The 21,766-nt window shown below is 35.4% G+C and overlaps 1 protein-coding gene across 1 annotated transcript; it reads left to right on the top strand.

Annotated features, from left to right (window-relative positions):
• Positions 1 to 20,665: 20,665 nt before the first annotated feature.
• Positions 20,666 to 21,498, top strand: LOC107948881 (cyclin-dependent protein kinase inhibitor SMR3). Its single transcript, XM_016883537.2, has one exon. The coding sequence runs from the start codon at positions 20,863 to 20,865 to the stop codon at positions 21,388 to 21,390; it is 528 nt and encodes a 175-aa protein (XP_016739026.1). The 5' UTR covers positions 20,666 to 20,862; the 3' UTR covers positions 21,391 to 21,498.
• Positions 21,499 to 21,766: the final 268 nt, after the last annotated feature.

Below are 21,766 nucleotides of genomic sequence, written 5' to 3'. Positions count from 1 at the left end.
ACTGAACATAAGGGTCACACAGTCGTCTGGCCAGGCCATGTATAGAGCCCAGGCCATGTGGCAAAAGAACATGGTCCTGTGGCCAAACTATGTACAATTTGAAAATAGGGTCACACGACCATGTCGCCAGGTCGTCTACTCGATCGTGTGCAATTCGAAATAGGATCACATGGCCGTGTAACAACCTATAACCATGTGAGAAAAACCTGCACCAAAATTAAATAAGCCACATAGTCATGTGGAATGACCGTGAATGGCACATGGTAATGTAACAGCTAGGTCCTAGGTCGTGTGCACCTAAAATGGCTTCCAAAACAAGGAAAAACATCATTCATTTTTTAGGTACCAAGCCAAAACATTTCCAATCATTTTTACCTATTCAAAACATATTAAATCATGCCCAAATCATCCAACCTAGGTGACTAATCAATGTGCTCTCATTGACACCACATATAATCAAAATTTATCAACTATTCAATTCATCCATTATAGCATCCTAACTAACATTCCAAAATACCATTCAAACATAACTTATAACAACATATTACCAAAATGCGAAATATGCAATACATACATCAATTTGCATATAGGTACACTTACAACTAAAATACCAAAACATGTTAAACATTTGCAAAATAAGTATCCTATATACATGCCACAAGTAATCACAATTTGAAACGTCAAAATCTATCGATGTCAGAAGATGGTAGGTGTAAGCTCCATTGATCTAATCGGCACGTTTAGAGTATCCAAAATCTACATAACATAATAACAGAAGTAAGTATGTTAAATACTTAGTAAGCTCATACAATTCAATTCAATAAATTCCTTTATTCATTTAATTGCTAATTGCAAATTCTTATTCAATCTAATATCCCTATCATGACAAAGTTTAATAATTCTGGAGCAACAAATAACTATCATACAGATAGTCAGAATTCATATTTTGTCCACATTAACAACTAATTGTATATCCTTTGATTTTCCAATGGAACCTTGTAAAAGAACTCAGTACGCGAGTGTGTGAAACATTTAATGCTCATTCAAGCTAGTCAGGTACAGAAATAAGTGTCAGGTTACTCGTCTAGGCTAAACCATGACAACATAGAAAAAAGCATTAATAATATCACTAATAAAAGTAGGACGAGAAATACATTCAAAGTAATTTGCTTTCAATAAAGCCACCCTAGCCAAAGCACGAGTTTGATTAGCATCCTTTTGTATCCAATGAATAAAGAAAGACTGAAACCTAGAGATGAAGTGTTGACAATCTGATATAACATCCCAGGTTCAAAACCATCCAGCATACCAGAAGATAGAGCTTGCGACAACTGTTGATTATCAGTTTCAAGAATAATATCATCCATATACAAAGATCGAAGCAATGAGAAAGCTTCACGAACAAAAAAAACATTCTGGAACAAAATGGTCAACCTTGCTCTTCATAAAACTTGAGATGCACCGCACACACTCACCAACCTTATTACGCCCAGTCGCGGCCCACCTCATTTACCCACTATCAACAAAAAGAACGCCATCAAAATTACATTTGAGCTTACTGTTCGATGGTCAATGCCAATACCCATCATCACCCCCACTCAATATTTTAGAAACTAATTGAAAAGCATGAACTAATCAAGCTTCCATCCATCCTTACAAAAACTCATCCACCTAATGCATAAGATGATCAGCAGTCATGATTTTCTATTTCCAAATACCCATATTTCGCTAAAACCAAATACCCCATAGCATGCCCAAAATACGCCTCCTTTTTTCAACTTATTGTTTAAGAGACACGTAATAGATAAAACTGCCTATCGATTGAGAACCTAGCACAATACCCATATCTTTCCAACTAACAATAGCAAACGGACAATGCAAAAAAGACATTATCCAAGTCCTCATCAACTTGTCGACACGTCAAACAAAATGGATCACTAAGAAGCCCATGGATTGATGTTTGTTTTTACAAAGATTAAATCCACGTAATAAACGCCAAATGAATTCTTTTATCTTAGGGGCTAAAACTTCATTCCAAAAAGCTTGCCAAGGTCATTCAACTTTAAAAATTATCAACATTAGGGAACAGAAAAGCATTTGATAACTAAATCTTACTGAATAACAACTGTTAGGCAAGAAATGCCAAATGAACGGATAATCAGTAGGGAACCAACTTTTCATACCCCTAACTCGTATTCGTCGCCAAATAGGGTTACAGAACATTATCGTAATATCTTAACTTAAAAAACATGCATTTAATACCTTAGTATAAACATGACATAATTCATTCAGATACATGCATATCGTCCCTTAATCGAGCCCTCGAGGCCTTAGAAACACTTTAGAAATGATTCTGGACTAAATTGGAAACATTTGAAACATTAAGGAAAAATTGGAAAAATTAAACTGTAGGGGTCGCACGGTCGTGCGGCCAGACCATGTGACTCACATAGCTGAGACACACACCTGTGTCTCAGGCTGCGTAACATTCTAAATAGGGATACACAGTCGTCTCCCAGCCTATGTCCGTGCTAGTGTATCTCTCTGAGTTGGGTCACACGGCCGAGCCACAGGCCCGTGTGTTAGACCGTATAACACTTGAAATGGCCTCACACACCCACGTGTCAAGCCATATAACTACCTGACTTGCAACCTTTAAAACCTACAGGGGACAAACGGTTGTGTCGCGTGGCCATGTGTCACACACGGTTGAGACGCATGCTTGTGTCTTTGGCCGTGTGGACAAGAAATTGGCCAAAATCAAGCCATTTGTTTCACCCATTCAAGCATGTACCTAAATACAATTTGCACAGATGACCAAGGCATTAAAATATGTCCAAAACATGCATAAAAATACAAACTCAATAGTCCAATAATCCATCCAACCAATATGCCAATAAGGAACCTCAATCATAGTCAAATCAACATACCAAAACATATGCATATTTGGCCATATTCAAACATACTCATCTAACTTATTTCCATACCAAAACATACCACAATTGACCACATTTCAAACACACCATCATTTACCACTTTGGTCATAAAAACATGCATCAGCTTGACCATATTATCACCCAACCACAATGTATCAAAAGTACCAAATGTATCACAAATTTAAAGCATCATTTGCATGCCATAAACATCAACTAGCCATAAAACTTAAGTCCACCTATACATGTCATTATAACCTTGACCAAAACATCAAAATCTACCGACATAATCGCTAGATAGTGTGATAGATCTTCAACAAGCTTCCAAACCAATAGAGCTTCTAATAATCTGTAAAGGAAAGTAATTATGTAAGCAATGAATGCTTAGTAAGCTCATATAAACTTTAAACCTAACATTCCATTTCAATAATGAACTTTATAGGATAAATATAAACTTATGCCAATACCATAAGATTTGTAAAACTTTAAACCTAACATTCCATTTCAATAACGAACTTTATAGGATAAATATAAACTTATGCCAATACCATAAGATTTGTAAAACTTTATAACCATCAACTCACAAATGAATAAGTCTATCAACATCACTTATATTTTTCATTCCTAACATAATAGGATCTATAAGACATATTACACAATCATTAACCTTTTCATAAGACTATGAACTACTTCATTTACTTACTTTACTTTCCAATCTATTTACTTACTTTCCATTTCATTTACTTAGCATAAGCTTAAATAACATTATCAATTCATGAATCAGTGTGTTTATTCATGACATAGATAAATTCATCCAAAGCATAAATAAATTTCTCACATATAAGTAAGTTCTTTAACTCATCAATCCTTTTATATCATCACATTACCATTTCATTACATTTTCTTACCCATATCATTTGCATAATACAAGACATAGACATAAACATCAACCAATTACACAAGCTTAACATAAACCTTGTAACGCCCCAAAAAACCCGGAACACAAAAGTCTCGAAATCTTGAATTTTCTTTTTTTTTTGTACTTAGCAATTCCGGTTAAGTGTTAATTACGCAAGGGTAGGTCTTAGTCAAGGTTTGAGTTCAAATTAAGGGGTAGAAGCAATTATAATTTAATTATTAAAAGAATCAAGGTTGGCATGTAGTTGGGCTTTTAAATAAAGATAGTGGAAAATAGCATCAAAAAGCCTTGTGGAGGAGTGGCTAAGTGACGCCACTTAGAGTGTAGGGAGATGGCGTTAATAGCTAGCAAGGAGGTCCAAGGTTCGAATCCTAGCTTAGTGTTTTTAGAAGTTTAATTTTGGCCTTCTAGAAGGTTGGAAGTGGCATGCAAATGGACTCCAAGGGAAGTTTTCAGGAGAGAAATCTGAGGAAAAGATTAAGGGGTTATCAAGGAGAAAAACGAGGAGATAAGAAGTGATGAGCAAATGGATCCAAAATGGGAACTTAGGCTTGAGGAGTTCGGCCATAAGGGTTATAAAAAGGTGTCGAATTCAAAGGTATGAGGCTAATGTCGAAATCTTTTTCTCACATTGTTTCCAGAAAACCTCTTCCCTAAATGTCGAAAACCCTTCTGTTTTCTTCCTTTTCTTTCTGCTGATTTCTCCATAAGCCAAAAACCCTTGTTCTCCTTTTTATTTTCCTTGTTATGATTTCTTTGTTTCACTTTTGGGTTTAGCTGATTCTTTTTCCTCTCTCCTTTGGTGCCGAATAAGCAATTATTGCCACTCAAATCTCTAGAGCCGAATACTCTTTGACCGAATCTAGTGTAAGTGTTACTCTTCCAATCAGTTTTCTTTGCTAAGTATCGAATATTTTCCCTCACTCTTTCTAATCAACTATGGTAGGGAATTAGTATTGGATCTCGGATCTTAGCTCATTGTCGAATTGCTCCTTAGGTGTTGCGGTTTTGGTAAGTATTCCTCTCCCATTGGCTAAGGTGGCCGAATGTTCATAGTTAAGGTAAGGGGACTTGAGTTGGATACGAGTCATCTATTATTCTGGTTTTAATAAGTACGATTAATGCAGATCTAGGGAGTACGTGATCAAGGAAAGCTATTAAGGATTGGTGTTCAAGGTAAGGTTAAGGTGAGGTTTCGATTTTTGGGTAGAATATGGATTAAGCATACGATTAATGGAAGGGTGTTATCGTTGTAGGTTGGTGACTAAGGGAATCGTGGCACGCTTGCTTACCAAGTGTGTACATACACTGCACATACACTATGAATAGATAAAAGCCGAAATGCCGAAATGCCGAAATGCTGAAAAGTTGAAATGCCAAAAAGCCGGAAGTTTGGCTACGGTAGTCTTGCAAGTGCGCGAACACTCGTAAGGGGGAGATCAATAGGTTGCCTGAGACCCATGGGCAATTTCGTGGACTTGGGTTGTGATTTGGCCATACGGGCCAGAATGGGCTAAATGGGCCCGATGGGCTATTGGGCCGCCCATCGGGCCCATAATAGGCAAAAATTGAATATTGATGCTATGTGATAGCAATTTGTATGTGAGCATGAATATGAGTGTGACTGGGCCTAACAGGCCATATAAATGTGATTTGGGCCTAATGGGCCATATACAGGTGATTTGGACCTAATGGGCCATATGAATATGATTAGGCTTAATGGGCCAGATACAGGTATGTGAATTTGTTTGGGTGTTGTAAGGGGTTTTGGGCCAAGTATATGATAACTACATAAGACATAATTAATATATTGTGACTGTGGACAAGTGAAAGGGTTACAGTGTGGCAACGAGTATATGCTTGTCTAATATTGGATCTAGGGAGAGCTTGGTACTTAAGCGGTCTTAATGACCCACCTCATCTTCTCTGGAATCCTACCTGGTGCATAGTATTTTTTCATCTTAGCTCGCGGGACTTGTTAACAGGTCAAGGTAAGTGAAAACCATAATTAAGGGAAAATTATCAAAATGCCCCTAAGGGCAAAAATAACCAAAATACCCCTAGGTGTTGAATGTAAGTTTTATGGATGTGACATGCATACATATGATGTTATGCTTAGGCTGCATATGGGGTGGGAACTATGGAACGGAGGAAGTAAATGAGGATCGCGTGGTTACCTGACAATCGTGGATCCACCGACGGCTTTTAAAGCCCAATATGTAAATGAAGGTAGTTCCACAACCGGGCTACCATTGGTGTGTGGGCTAGGTGGGTCGATATTTATATTCCCACATGGTGTGACGGAGGACGGAGCTGGTGTGTGCGGATGGATAATTTGGATGGGATTGCATTGCATGTTTGATGATTTCTCTTTGAATGCTTGTTTTTCATCGAGGGTTGTACACACTGAGTTTGCGAAAACTCACCCGCTCTTTTGTTTTATTTTCAGGTGATGCTCAGTAGAAGGTTCGATGTTTGGAGGGACTCTGGGTGGCCGGCTAGCAAGATAATTCGAACTTAGTTTTTTTTAAGCATTTAAGTTTTTATTTCTTTTTAAGTGTGTTCAGATCAGATTGTAATTAGGTTTTCATTATGTTATTATTATTTGAATTATTATTATTATTTTCATTGTAATTACAAGAAGTTGAACATGGATTTCTTAAATTATAGTATGTTTTCTACGTTTCCGCAACTAATTTAAAAAAAAAATAAAATGTTTTAAACAAGGCTTTCATAACTGAAGGTTTTTTTTAGTTAATTCAGGTTTCTTTCATTTTAAGAAGGGTTTTCAATGAAAACACGGTTTTCGCTAAAACACTTCAATGTAATACGCCGAATACGGCCATAACATCTGGGTCGGATTTGGGGTGTTACAAACCGAAATATCATCATCAATAAACGGGTTAGTGCATTTGTACATAACTCTTTTGGGATCAAGCACATGATAAGCCATTTCATAAGAAAATATATCTTTTGATTCATACAATCTTTTCATGAACATAAGCATATTTACATTTGGTCACTTACCATTTCAACGTATATCATTAAGAATAAGCATGATATAATCCAAACCGTAAGCTTGGCACAAGCCTAAGCATCATCAACAACATATGTCAGTGCATCAACTCATAATTCACTTGAATTAACATAAGGTACGTAAGTCATTATACATAAACAACTTCATCTGAAATCAACATTTTCATGAACATAGGTATACTTTTATTGAGCATGTAACACCCCAAAATTTATGTTTTAATTTTTTTGGATTTATGACACACAAGTGTGAATCTATTTCAGTGGTTAAGTGTTCTGGGTGTATGTATGAGGTCCCAAGTTCAAGCCTTAGCTTCAGAAAATGTTGGTATTTTTCTGAATAAAGCCTTAACTTTGCTCAATAGGCTTAAGTTTAATTTTTCATAAGATTATATAGAATGGGCCTTCTGGTCTGGTGGTTAGGTGAAGTACTTGTTTACATGAGGTCTTGAGTTCGATTCCTGGCTTTGGCTTTATTTTTACAAGATTATGAGGAAGAGTTTGAGTGGCAATAGAATTCTGAGCCGTGGGGATTTGGTGGAGAGAATTAAGGGGGGAAAGATTAGGGGGTATCGAATGTTGGTTTCTTTTTTTTACAAAATTCGGATTCCCATCTCTCTCTCTGCCGAAATTCCCATGCCCCTTTTTCCCTATTCTTTGTTCGTAATTTTCGTTGGGTTCCAAATTGCCTTCAGTTTTCATGCATCGTTATCGCGCGTTTGGTAAGTGTGTTATTAACGTTTTGGTTCGAGGACTGTAGAATCTTTATTTAATGAGTTTAGTCTATGTTTAGGAGGAGGCTGAGAGGCTGGAAGTCACGCTTTTCGACCTGAATCGGGATCGAGTTTAGTTGTTATCTATAAGCCATTTATGCACTTATAGGATTCTTTGTTTCAATTCGGTTTACTGCATATTAAGTGTTAACCTGGTTTTTATCGGTAATAATAGGTTTTGGAGTGCTCGGGGTTGTTTGAGCTTAAAATTGATACCAGGTGTGTACCCAAAAACACAGAAAATGAGAATCGATGAAAGCCAAAAAATGAAACTATCGACATTACACGGGTGTGTGGTCGCCCATGTGGTAGGCCGTGTGGTAGTACATGGGCATGTGATCGATGAGTCAGGCCATGCGCGCAAGACACGAGAGCATGACACGGCCATGTAATGGCAGGCGAGGCCGTGTACGAGACACGGGCCCGACCTATTGAGCTTTGTGGGCCACATGGGCGTGTGGAATTCTGGGTCAGGCCATGTGATCCACACGACCAAGACCAATTTGGGCCGTGTGGGCCGAAACGGGCAGGCCACATGGGCATGTGAGGCCAATTTTCTAAAATACTCTAAATGGTTGCTCAGGTCGCCCAAGTCGACTGGGACCTACTGTAGGGTCGGTGAGAGTTACTTGACCCCTGATTTCATGATTTGATTATGTTATATACGTGCCTTAGCATGTACATCAATTTGTATGTATGATCTGTTAATTGCATATTTCCATGTCATGTATTGTATGATGTATTGCATCGGGGTTGGGTTAATGTATATGAAGGAAGTATTCTGAAAGGCTCCTAAGCTTGACATCTGGTAGCATAGCTGCAATTATCTGATTATGTGACGGATTCGGTACAGAATGGTATGTAGAGATGGGTGGGTCGATTTTATCCCTACATGGTATGTAGGGTTGGACGGAGTTAGTGTGTAAAGGCTGGTGGGTAAGACTCTGTTTAATCTATTCTGTTCTGTATACTGCATCTGATATGGGCCAAGGCCTTAATATATATGTCTGATTCTGCATCTAAGTGGGCCAAGGCCTACACTAATTTCTATAAGGGGCTCCTGCCCAAACTGATTCTGATTATGATTTGATGCATGTCTGTTTCTGTGAGGATTACACATTGAGTTGCGAAAACTCACCCTTTTTCTGTTTAATCTGTGTAGGTAATCCTAAACTTGACGGGTCGGTGCAGTGGAGGACTCAGCAGTGGCCACACGGTTTTCCACTTGGACTATTTTCTGTTTACTTATGATTTAATTTATATTTGGGGAAAATTTGATGTAATTAAAGCCTTTACAAATTTTTGCTTAATTTGGAATTTTGAAATGTTTTACGGTTTTTACTACTAGCAGTAGGAAAACTCGAGTTTTTAACAAGGATTGAATGTTTTACAAAACCACCACGCATACGAAAATGCTTTTAAAAGCTTCCGCAAAAAAAGTAATGTTTTAAATCAAATCAATTAGAATGTGTTTTCCTGTGCTAAGTACAAGTTAATAATTGGAATGATTTTAAGGTCTATGCAGTTTCAAAAACACTCTCATGTGACATCGTCAGATTTGGCCATAACGTCCAGGCCAGGTTTGGGGTGTTACAGAGCATTTCCTTTTCATAGTTTCATGACATAGTCCATTTAAATTGTAACATCCCGAATTAGGGCCTAGTCGAAACAGTGGGTTCAGTACCACAAATTTGACACAGTAAAATTTGTTTTTATTATATTTTATGGTCTACAATTTCACAGGATGATTTCATGAAAATTTTGTTCAAAAATTTTGATGTTTGGGCACTCAATTTGGTCAAAAGGACTAAATTGTAAAAAGTGCAAAACTTGAGTTCTAGAAGCTAGAGGTGTCTAATTGCTATGAAATTTTAAAATTGGAGGTCCTTATATGGTAATTAGACCATTGGTTAATTTGTTGGACAAAAATGGACATGAAATAGGTGAAATAGAATATGTTTAAGTTAGGGGCATTTTGGTCATTTGGTAATTAAAATAATAAAAAGGGAAAATAAAAGCCAAATTTATGCTCATCTTCAATCTTTGGCTAAAATTTGCATGGAATCCATTTCTAAAGTTTTTTTCAAGCTTTCCAAGCTCAATAGTAAGTCCGTTCTTGTCCCGTTTTTAATGATTTTTACGCTTTTTGAAATCATCGTAACAAGATCTATCTATTTCTATCATTTATTTAATCTATGGTTAATGTTTGAAAATTTAAACATGTGCTACATATGTGTATTTTGATGTTTAATGGAGGAATGTGAATGTTTGTTGTCTGTTAAATGACTTTTACTAAGTAGTTTTCGGTGAAAACGCCAAAAAGGACTAAATTATAAAAGTTATAAAATTTTTTCATAAGAGTGTGATTTAGTGAAAATTGTGGTCTGCTATAGTTATGAAAATGATTCGGCGAGGCTTAAAGTACAAAGAAATTGAATAAATTTCATTTTATGAGCCTAGGGGCTAAATTGCTAATATGTGAAAGTTTAGGAGTAAAAATGCAAATTTTTAAAAGTATGATTTTTGGGTTAATTTGATTAATGTGAGTAATAAATAAGTTATATTTGAAATGTTAGATCAAGAAAATTGAGATTCAGGCTTAAATCGGGAAAGTACGAGATTATGGACTAAAATGGACTAATTAGCTGTGCTCGGATTTGAGGTAAGTTTGTATGATAATAATAATGCAATGTTATGCTTGAATTATATTCCTTACTATTATTGCATATATTTTATGATTTAATATATTGGAAAAGTTGATGGAATGGTGTATATGACATGGAAAAATATTATATGAAACGCAATAAAATGATGATACATGACAAGTGATATATGAAATATGTGATATATGTTATGTAAATTCTTAAAATATGCCTTATTATGCTATGAATGGGCAATTGGTACTATTGTAAGCATGAATGCTAATATGGTCGCTATTCACGACGTCACGAACAAGTGTAATAGAGGTGCAATGTGCAAGTGAGAAAAACCCGTTTGAACCTTAGGAATAGTTTAGGATACAAGTGACATGTCACTAGGAATTAAGAAGTCTAAACTCATTGAGTGGTTTGGGTTCATGATATATGTGGCATCTGAGCTCGTTGAGTGGTCCGAGTTCATAATGGATGCTTTATGTGTGATTGAGTTCTGGGCAATGGTTTTGTGTGCCCTACTGGTGGCTAGGTGATCCTTAAATGGTTGAATACCTGAAAGCTTTTGTGAGTAGCCCGTGTAGTTACACCTTGATCGATAGCTTATATGAGCAAGCCCGTGAGTAGCTCCATTGCGAGCGTTGCATGATATGAGGTAGCTTCAGCTATGTATGTTTATGTGGCACTTATGTGCAAGTTTCCACGTATCCAATAGTATTTCGAGTGTTCAACGAGTAATGTAATGGATAATGTGATGAAAGACCCAAGGAGGGCATGTTAAAGAAGGTATGGTTATGTGATATACTACGAGTGAGTACAGGTATGTACGTTAAACTCATGAGCAATGCCTTGATGAAGAATGACTTATGGTGAGAAAGTTTATGTATATGTGTATATATGAACATATGATAAGTATGCAAGAAAGCTTGAATGATGAATAATCTTTATGGTTATGTTATTATGTCATTGTGTAATTGAACATGGGATCCATGAAATGGTGAGTTCATGATTAGTTGAAAATGAACTTATGATAGTTATCGTCTTATTGCATTAAAACAATTTTGGACAGCAGCAGTAGTCAGACTTTGAAAATCCACCAAAAATTGTGGAAATTGAATTAGAGACTGAATAAGATATGAAATTAAAGATTATTTAGTCTAGTTTCACATAGAGGAAACAATGTAAGCAAAAGAATTTCATATTATGAGATATTTGAATTTTTGTGAGACAGGGTTAGAGTGATTCCCGACTCCCCTGTCTTAACTTTGGAAAATCACTAAAAATTTTTCAAAAATAATTATGGATTGGAATTCATATGAATAAATTCAAGAGAAATAGATAGGAACATTATCTGAATTCCGTAATATGAGATAATTAAGTTTTAGTAAAGGAAGGTCGAAGCTGTCAAACAGCAGAACAGGGGTAACTTTGAAGAATAAACTATACTTATTGGCTAATCCATAAATTCTAGAAATTTTATGGTAAGAAGATATATGATTCTACTCTTACGGAAAATTAGCAGATCTTAATTTGGAGTTTTGTAGCTCCAGATATAAATAATTTAGTAACTATGACTCGAGAAAATAGCTTGACCAGAACATAAGTAAATGTGTAATTATAATTGTATTCTCATCGTTTTGCATTCTTTTCGATTGTTCAAGACAATGAGTGCGTTCGTCCTCCGCTGGTTATACGTTGGTAAGTGAAGGGTAGGTTATAATGATTTGGGGTAGTCGTTGTTTGGTGATAAACCATTTCTTTTATTCCTTGTGTTTCCGTTAGTGACTACGCTTTGTTTTCAACAGCAAATCGTGTGGATTGAGACCCTTCCCTTACCTCTTCGTAAGCAGTTGAGTGAGGCGTTAGGGGTATGTTTCGTTCACTCGTAAATTGAGTAAGTTGTTGGTTGGTTTTAGTTCGACCACTATGGTGATTAAAGGGGTGTGTATTGATCAATCTTTAGGTTTGGGATTTTTCTGAAGTGCTTACGAGCCGTAGTCAATACAGGTGTGTAAACATTGCCTTTAATCGTAAATCGGTGAAAAGCCAAAAAGTGCGAATAGTTGACACCACACGGGCATGTAGCTACCCGTGTGGTAGGCCATGTGACTAAACATGGGCAGATGATTGACAAGGTTGGCCATGAGCGATTTCATGGGCTGAGGTCGTATTGGGCTATATTGGGCCGAAATGGGTCGTGTGGGCCCTACTGGCATGTGGACCCTACACGGGCAAACCACACAGACGTGTGGAAATTATTGGGCTAGGTTGTGTATTACGCACGGCCAAGGCCATTATGGGCCGTGTAGGCCATACAGGCGTGTGGGCCCACATAGGCCTCAATATGAGCCGTCGGCCCATTTTCACTGTTGGACTGTTTAGGTTGCACAGGTCGCTTGAGGCAACTGTGGACCTACTGTTGGGTCGGTAAGTTTACCTAGACCCGCAATTGATAAAATGACTGTTATGTCCCTATCTGGTAAATGGCTATTTTGCCCCTATGTGATGTATGATTGTATTTAAGCATGCCATTTTAGACACATTGAGTACATGTATGATACTATGACATGACATGACATGATGCATGATGTGTTGCATGGGGATGGGTTATTATGATTAGAGGAAGTGTACTGTATTGGCAACTCTGCTGCAAATACTGTTTAGTGCCGCAACCGGTACTACTTGGAGTGTAGGGATGGGTGAGTTGATTATATCCCCACATGGAGTGCAGGGTTGGACAGAGATGGAGTGTAGAGGCTGGCTGGGTAGGATCTCTTGATTACATATCTGTACTGTTATTGTCACTAATATGGGCTCTGGCCCAAACTGATACTGATATTGCATTGGGTTAAGGCCCTAACTGAAATTGAACCTTTACTGAGATGGGCTTAGGCCCAGACTGTATCTGCTCACTATATGGTTATTTTGATATGGGATTACAAACTGAGTTTTCGTAAACTCACCCTTTTGTTTATCTGTATAGGTAATCCCCAGGCTTAGGCGGATTGGTGCTATGAGGGACTCAAAGGCGGCCACACAACTGCATACACTTTCACATTTTTTTTAATTATAATTAATTTTATTTTGGGTATTTTTACTGTAATAAGGCCATTATAGATTTTAACTTTAATTTTGGGATTTTTAATTTGCTTTGGTTTATAACTGCTAGTGTTAGGAACTCAAGTTTTTAAAAGAAACAACATTTTTACAAAGAAAACGCAAGAATGCAATTGTTTTAAAAAGCTTCCGCTATAAAACAATATTTTGATATTCAAAATATTTTTAAAGTAAATACCTTTTGATTGTGATGAAAGTTTTGAAATGAACGTCAATATCTCAAAATCACCATTAGGAGCACACAAAGAGGACAATTATATTAAGGGTTTTTCAGCGTTATAACACTTTACGAAAAATACTTCAATGTGACATTGCTAGATTCGGCCATAACGTCCAGGCTGGGTTTGTGGTGTTACAAGTAAAACCACTTCATTTTATGCAATTTAGTCATTTTTGACATTTTTACAAAATTACCCTTAACTTTTAATTTTTATTCAATTTAGTCTCTATGTCCTAACCATGCAAATAAACCAATTTTATTGAAAATTTATACTAGCCGAATGTTAATAGCATCCATTACAGCTCACATTTGTAACAATTTCACACTAAGTCCTTGTATTTTTTACTATTTCAATAATTTAAACCCTAATCGTTAAATTCATCAAAATCACTTAAGAAAATACTTATAAATAACAACTAATACCACAAATTCATCATTTAACATCTAAAATCACAAAGATTCATCAATGGCAACATTCAAAATCTTTAACAGATTCAAAAACGAAGATAGGGGCTAGCTAAACCTAGTTGTAACAATCTCAAAAATATAAAAAATACAAGAAACAGAATCAAAATGGACTTACATGCATACATTGAAGCTTGGTCAAAGGTTAGGAGGTTCATAAATGGTGTTTCATCAACCACAATCAGTGGTAAAACATTGAAGATGATAACTTAATTAACATTTTTTATCTTTAATTTATTTAATAATTTACCATTATAACCCTTATAACTTACCTAGAATTGTTTAAATTGTACCTTGAAACCGTCCACACCTTTTAAAACCTTTAACTTATGGTTCTTTAGCCAATTAATACAATTAAGCTAATAACGATTGACTTTTGCATCCTTTATAAATTAGTCCATTTTAATTAATTAACTACCTAAACATTAAAATTTCTAAACAAAATTTTAATGCAACCTTAATAAAACTCCGTAAATATTTATAAAAATATTTACGGCTCGATTTATAGAAACGAGGTCCTAATACCTCATTTTCTAAAACCTCTTGACTTTAGGGTCTTATTACTTTAACTTAATTGTTCTCTCAAATAGCATAAATTACCAATTCAACATTTATTTTTGTACCATATTTGACTCGTAAATATTAAATAATAATATTTTTCGAACTAGTTTGTCGGATTTGTGGTCTCGAAACCACTGTTTCTGACACCACTAAAAAACGGGCTGTTACATAACTAATTGACATACTAAGAACCATTTCCGCATCATACGGCACAAGAAGCCCTTCCACCATCTCCATGTCCCAAGAGCCCCCTTAGGGTGAAACAAGTCACAAACTTTCAGATGAGCACAACCCTTTATTGGAACAACATTAACATAAAAATTATTACCATCATTAATCTAAGGGTCATTAAAAACATTAACCAAATCTCCCGTGCCAACCCGCCATTTAATACCTTTAAGAAGCAATACTTTAGCCTTATGAATGCTCTTCCAAATAAAAGAAGAATAAGAACCTTCCAGCAACTCAAGAAACCCATAATCCGAGAAATATTTAGCTTTGAAAATTTTTCACGAAAGAGACTCAGGCCAAGTGAGGAACCTCCATCATTGCTTCCCAAGCAGAGCCAAATTAAATTGGTACTAATGATGAAATCCCATGCCACTATACTTCTTCAGGACATATATTCGATCCCAAGAAGCCCAATGAGTCTTTTTACAATCACGATCAGAACCCCTCTAAAAAGAATTCATCATCTTCTGCATGTCATCACAAAAATTATGAGAAAGTAGAAAAACACTCACACTATAAACCGGGATAGCTAAGTAATCGTTTTAAGCACCACCTCCTTCCCTACCCTTGACAAAAAATTTTTCTTCTAACTAAGAATACATTTACTTAGTCGTTCTTTAATATACACAAAAACCTGTTTTTTATTGCCTCCAATGAGAGATGGAAAGCCCAAGCACTGACCGTGATTTTAGGGCACCGTAACAGAACATTACAAATACCATGTCAAACATTTTTCTTTGTGTTTGAGCTGAACATAATACCTGATTTCAAGAAATTAATCACTTTTCCAGAAGCTGCCTCATATTTTCTAAGCACATCTTTCACCTTAACCAGCTTCCGACTCACTAGCATGAAAGAAAAAAAAAGGAAAACTATCATCAGCAAACAACAAATGAGAAACTGTCAGGCTCCCTCGACAAACCGCAAGGCCATGTAAATCACCCCTCCTCTTCACTTTTCTCAACAAAAAACTAAGCCCTTCAGTGCACAAAATGAACAGATAAGATGAAAACAGATCCCCTTGTCAAAGACCCCTATGAAGAGCTATAAGACCCCATTAATTCTTCTTCCTTTTAAATGAAAAGTTAATGATCAAATATAAATTCTAATACCTCTATTTTTGCATGGCACCTATACAATGTCAATTGTTTTCTTTTTTAACATGAGAAGCTAATGGCCAAATATCAATTCTAATTCCTCTACTTTTTTTAGGTTACATAAGAATGGTTAAATTCTAGATTTAATTTCTATATTTCGTTTAAACTTGAAATTTAATCTTTATACTTTAATTTTGACATAATTTGGTACCTCAATTTTTATAATATCATTAGTTAGTCTAAATATTTTATTCTAATGAAAATGATAATGCGAATTTTTAAAAATTATTAACACCATTAAAATTTTCTATTAAATTCAAGTGCAATACAATTTTATTTTATTTTTTGTTATATATATACTAAATGAGTTTTTTCTTTTGATTTCAAAAAGTTACACCAACAAATTTAATAAAAAGAATTTTACCAATATTAACAAATAAACCTAAATTTTTAGATTTAAAAGCAAAGAGACTAAATCTATAAAAATAAAATTTTAAATATAAAAAAATACAAAAACTTTCAACATATTGCAATATATACATTTTTACTCTACAAGGTGGTAAAAGAATAAATAATTATCCAAGTGGTTAGTAACCATAGTACTCTATACCTAGATACAGTGGTCTTTGTCCTGAAATAGTGAAATGCTAATTTCAAAGCTTTTTGTCTTGACTCTAAGTAAACCTCTTTTAACCTTCCTTTTTCTCTACTGAATTTTAGTTAATTAAACATTACAGTTTCTTGTTATAGTTTCATACAAACATTGGGACAAGACTGGAAGAGAATCCAAAATAATCAAACTGATTTTATTACAAAGTTAGGAGAAACCAAAACTCTTTTAGGATCCAATGTTGCTTTGTTTCCTGTCTTTAAGTCGAACAAATCAAATCTTCCTGTTTCCATGGAATGCCCAATTTCAGCTCTATGATTCACCATTAACAAGTTTCAAAGTCAACCGAAGCTGCTTTTTTCGAGACCCAGCGAGGAATGCCCCCACCATTATGGTTTTCTGACTTTTTAGACGAAGATGTGATTGAATTTCATACGCCCAAAACAATTTTGATCAAAAGCTTTTTAGAAGTATAAAACATGATAATAAAAGGTAGCCTACCAGGTTACATCTTACATGGGTTGTTGTGTTGGAATTCTGACATTTTCAATGGTAATTCAGTCACTAGCAAGAGACACAACATAGTGGACAACATCACTTTGTGTACTCGAAGAAAAAAAAAAGGCCAAGGCATCAAAGTAAAAGGAATCTATACAATGCAGCAGACCAGCAGAATATCTGGACCCAGATCCCCATCAGATTATGTACACACATATATACATCGCTACTTCATTTGCATTCATACATATATCTATTGTTTAACACAAATTACATGGAACGGTCGATCAAATGATGAGGGGCATAACTTTAAGGCTTAATTGTCATCAGCGATTTAAATAGCGGTCCGATACCGCTATAGCGGCCGTTATATAGCGGTAGCAACACCGTTTGAAACTGTTACCGCCGAAACCGCTATTATTGTTTTATAATAAGTTATGTGAATTTTTTAAAAAATTCACGACCGTGATAGCTGCAATGACCACTATAGCATTCGTTATGTCCGCAACCGCGACAAACGCAACGCAACTAAAAACGCGACCGCGACCGCAATTTAAATCCCTGGTTGTCATACAAGCTGCCAAGCCTGTGACATATGCAAACATGCTAAAAACCAAGCCAGAATCTGCAAATTAGTCTCTTTTTTTTCCTTCTAACAGTTTATTGAAGTACGCCGGTAAATATTCTGTACGAAATTCATTAATTTCATTTCAGAACTCAACTTGTCTTTGTTGTGAAGATGAAGTGGACAGCTTTTATGCTATATTCATCCAAAAAACTAACTGTTTACAGTGCTATGGTGTCACCCTTCCAAGGACATTGTGTGGGAAATATCAGTTCAATTATAATGTTACCAAGGTATTTGGGTTATGATCTATAAAAAAAAAAACCCGAGCTAGCAATCTTTAGGTTAAGTCCTTTTGTCTTCCCATGTTCCATGTCTCGGATAGGACTTCCATTTCCTGGATTGATTAAGCATGGCCATATGAGTGGGAAAGTAAGCAGCACTCCAGCAGTAGAAGTTTCATATGAGTGTTTCCATCCCATACATCCCATGCATCATTTAGATCCACTGTTCACACTGGCAGCCTGCAAGTTCTTTTGCTAGCAATAATAGTTTTGGGAGTAGTTTCAGTAATAAACTTTTTTATTTCTTTCTTTTTTACAGTACTTTTCAATTCCAATGGAAAGAATCTTTAAACTAAAATGGGTTAATGATGATGAATTGGTAGCAATGTTTGCTTTAAGGACCTGTCTAGGAAACAATGAAGTTAGCCCCTTTCTAACAATCCATGGTTCCCTAGGTGTACTTGACACTTGACATCACTTTTCCTTTAATCTAATCTCTTCATCACAAACGCCAAGCTTTCTCCTACACCTTTTTTCCTCAAAAACACACGCATAAAGATGCAATAAAATAAAGCATTCACATGCAAAACCCCCCCAAAAGAACCCATTTCTGATTCGCTAGGGTGTGGTCCAAAAACATAGAATAGTTGGGTCTTGGGTGCCAAATGACAGCCTTTTTGAGAAAGTAAAACCCAAACTTGAAATGGAGATTTGTGGGGTTCGATTGGAAAATGTAAAAGAAAAAAAAAGCAGAGCAAGAGAGGGAGTTGAACTTGGGAGGGATGATTGTGAGGCCTCTGGGACATGCATGATGGTTGGCAATGGTGGTAAAATCATTCTCCATGTGCCTTTGACATTCATTTATTCTGCAACTTCTCAGTTAGTGCGCGTTTCAACAGTTTCTTCCCTTCCCCTTCATTATACTGCTAAACATACATTATTAAACTTGTTTTTAATTACTTTCAGCATGTACTTGAATCCCTAAAGCCAAAAATGATCCATTTTCCAAGCCACATTCACTTCCCACATTACCACACTTATGGGTTGCTCAAATAAATCACTAAACATTTGATAAATTAAAAAAGTTAAAATCTTTCAAAATTGTGAAATAAGAATTATTTGTTTTTCAAATGTTTTTAAATAAAGGTTCTCAAATGCTCAAATATTAAGTATTACAAAGTGAGATCAAGTGTGTAAAAATCCTTTATTAGAGCATTTTTAAAATGATTTATTTCGTATTTAAACATTTTAAAAGATTTGATGTTTATGTAAATAACAAAAAAATCTAACCTCAATTGATGAAACCACGCATTTAAAGCATGAGATTAACTCAACTTTCTTCAATTTATCATCTCAAAAATGTGACATTTTTGTATAGTGTTTTTGGGGTTTGAAACAACAATATGTTTACATTAAATTGATAAAAAGAGATAATGGGGGCTGGTGATAGTTGTTAGTTGGCTGAGTATGGAAGGGTTACCAAATCTTAACACCTTCCATTTTTCTTGGGGGAGGAATCCAAAATTACTGATCCCTAAAGACTGACTAACAATTAGATCATAAGGGACTAAGTATAGACCTATCCAATCCCATATTCTCCTCTTAATTCTATTTTGATTTTTGAGGTACATTAATTTTGCATTTAAACATTGTGGAGCCATCTTTTTTTCCATTTTTTTTATTGTTTTCCCCTATTGATAGCATTTCCCTTGCCATGCTACATGGAAAAGAAAAAAAAAGGCCTATTCGGATAGCATTGATGGTGCAAATATTTTCTTCACCTTTTAGCAAAAATAAGTAATACCTAGCTAGATTTAGCTGGATCAGTGAACAACGATATATACCATTTCTATTAATGGTCTTATTTCTTTTCAAAACCCTTTATCTCTTGATATGCTTGAGTATAAGGGAAACTCAAGTGTTCATCATAGGCTTCTTTGTAAATAAAGCCTTTTCCTTATTCCTAGTGCCTAAATCAAACAAAAATAAGATATAAAAGTCAAAAAAAACTAATTAATTACCCCTCATTTGGATGATTAAGTCTTGGGTAGAAGCTGGTAAAGAAAAATACAAGTTCTAAGTTAGTTGGTCCCTTGCTTGCAAGTTAAACAAAGCATCTAATGTAAGTTTCCTAAACAATATCATGAGATGGGGTTTGGATTAACACATCAAACGTCCCACTGGTCCCCATTGTATAGCAACCCACGTGCATAGATACATCAAAGTTCGTATATCAACTATCATAAAAGAACCCCCTTCCCCCCAAGTAGAATAATTTAACACAAAAACGAAAAGTTAGTGCCAATTATACAAAGATATATTGAATTGTTTTCATGAATATAGTCATTTGAGTAAGTAGTTGGTGATGGTTCTCAATCAAAGCTAACACTTGGGGCGAAGGATCCTATGCACAAAAAACTAGGATGTTTTAATTATGCTTCAAGTTTTAAGGAATTATTCTTTACTATTTCAATTTTAATTTAATTAACACAATTGAAATTTTAGTAATTAAGAGAATGTAAATTTAAATATGCTTATATAGTTTTGAAAGGTTATAGATAGATGTATGCATTATAATTTTATGTTTACATTTTAAAATGTCATTTGAGATCAAACAAGTAAAAAGATTAAATATAAAAGTTGTAAGAATATAGGGACTAAGAGTAGAAATAGACCAACTAGAAACTCTCTCTTTTATAAATCCATCTGTTGGCTAAAATAGTTTCTCCTGTTTCTTTTTTGTTTTTCTTTACTTTCACTAAAAGTGGAGAAAAACCCTGAAACAAAATGTAAAATAATAGGAATTCAAGGAAAACAAAAAAGAATATGATTTGATGATTATATTCCATTCTTTGTTGGATTCCCTTCTCTCAATCAATATTGTACCTTGTTCAGTTTGATCTTAATGTACGCAGAATTCAGCCAGATTTCCCTTCTCACCATGTCCAATTCAGAGCTGATCCTTGTTAATAAAGACGATGATCAGAAAAGGATCGTGAAACGACCGCCCTTGGAGTTTCAAGACGAGTGCTGCTGTGAAGCTACAGCCATTTATAATTATCCTTCAAATGATATTCCCGGTAATGATGATCGAGAACCAGCAGTAGTGCAAGATGATGAAGAGAAAAAGAGAATCGAAAAGGACAAGAAGAAACTTATATGTTCAGGAGAATTAAAGGCAAGGGTTGATGATGATGATGATGATGATGATGATGGGTTCAAGACCCCGACGTCTATGGACCATAAAATCCCAGAGAAGAAACAATGCCCACCTGCACCAAGAAAGCCAAAGGCGAATAAAAGAAAAGCATCGCCCAGTGCAAGCATATGCAGGGTTTCAGAAGAGGTTGAGTCCTGGTTTGCTGCCTCACTTGCTGATGATTTACACCGTAAGATGAAGAAAGCTCGAACGCAAGAGAATGGATCATGTTAATTTGTTTGTAGCATCATATCATGTATACATATCAGTTTATCTATATTCGGTAAGAAATAATTTTATGTAAAATGAGAACCATATGGTATAATAATATTCCTATGAAAATGGGGAGTGCATGCAGCATGGTATCGCTTGAAATTAAATTGTTAAGTATACCAGTTTCTTCAACTGTTTACATTGATGTTTTTCGATAATTTGTAGGTTTGAATTCCGATATTTAATTTTTATTATCAATCTATACATTAATGCTCTAATTGTTCTTTAGCTTGTTTATTTCTTAAATAGAAAAAACTGAAAGATTGATAGGTAGGAGTTGTTTTGGGATCCAACTTCAAATTTAACAACAAAAATGTTATGTTGCTGTGACGTATGG

Source organism: Gossypium hirsutum, chromosome A04 (assembly GCF_007990345.1).
Source record: "Gossypium hirsutum isolate 1008001.06 chromosome A04, Gossypium_hirsutum_v2.1, whole genome shotgun sequence".
In the NCBI taxonomy this organism is placed as follows: Eukaryota; Viridiplantae; Streptophyta; class Magnoliopsida; order Malvales; family Malvaceae; genus Gossypium; species Gossypium hirsutum.
This window is presented reverse-complemented; position numbering and strand designations above follow the sequence as displayed.

Coding starts and splice junctions, on each gene's coding strand:
- LOC107948881 (XM_016883537.2), top strand. CDS start 20,863: ATGTACGCAGAATTCAGCCAGATTTCCCTTCTCACCATGTCCAATTCA.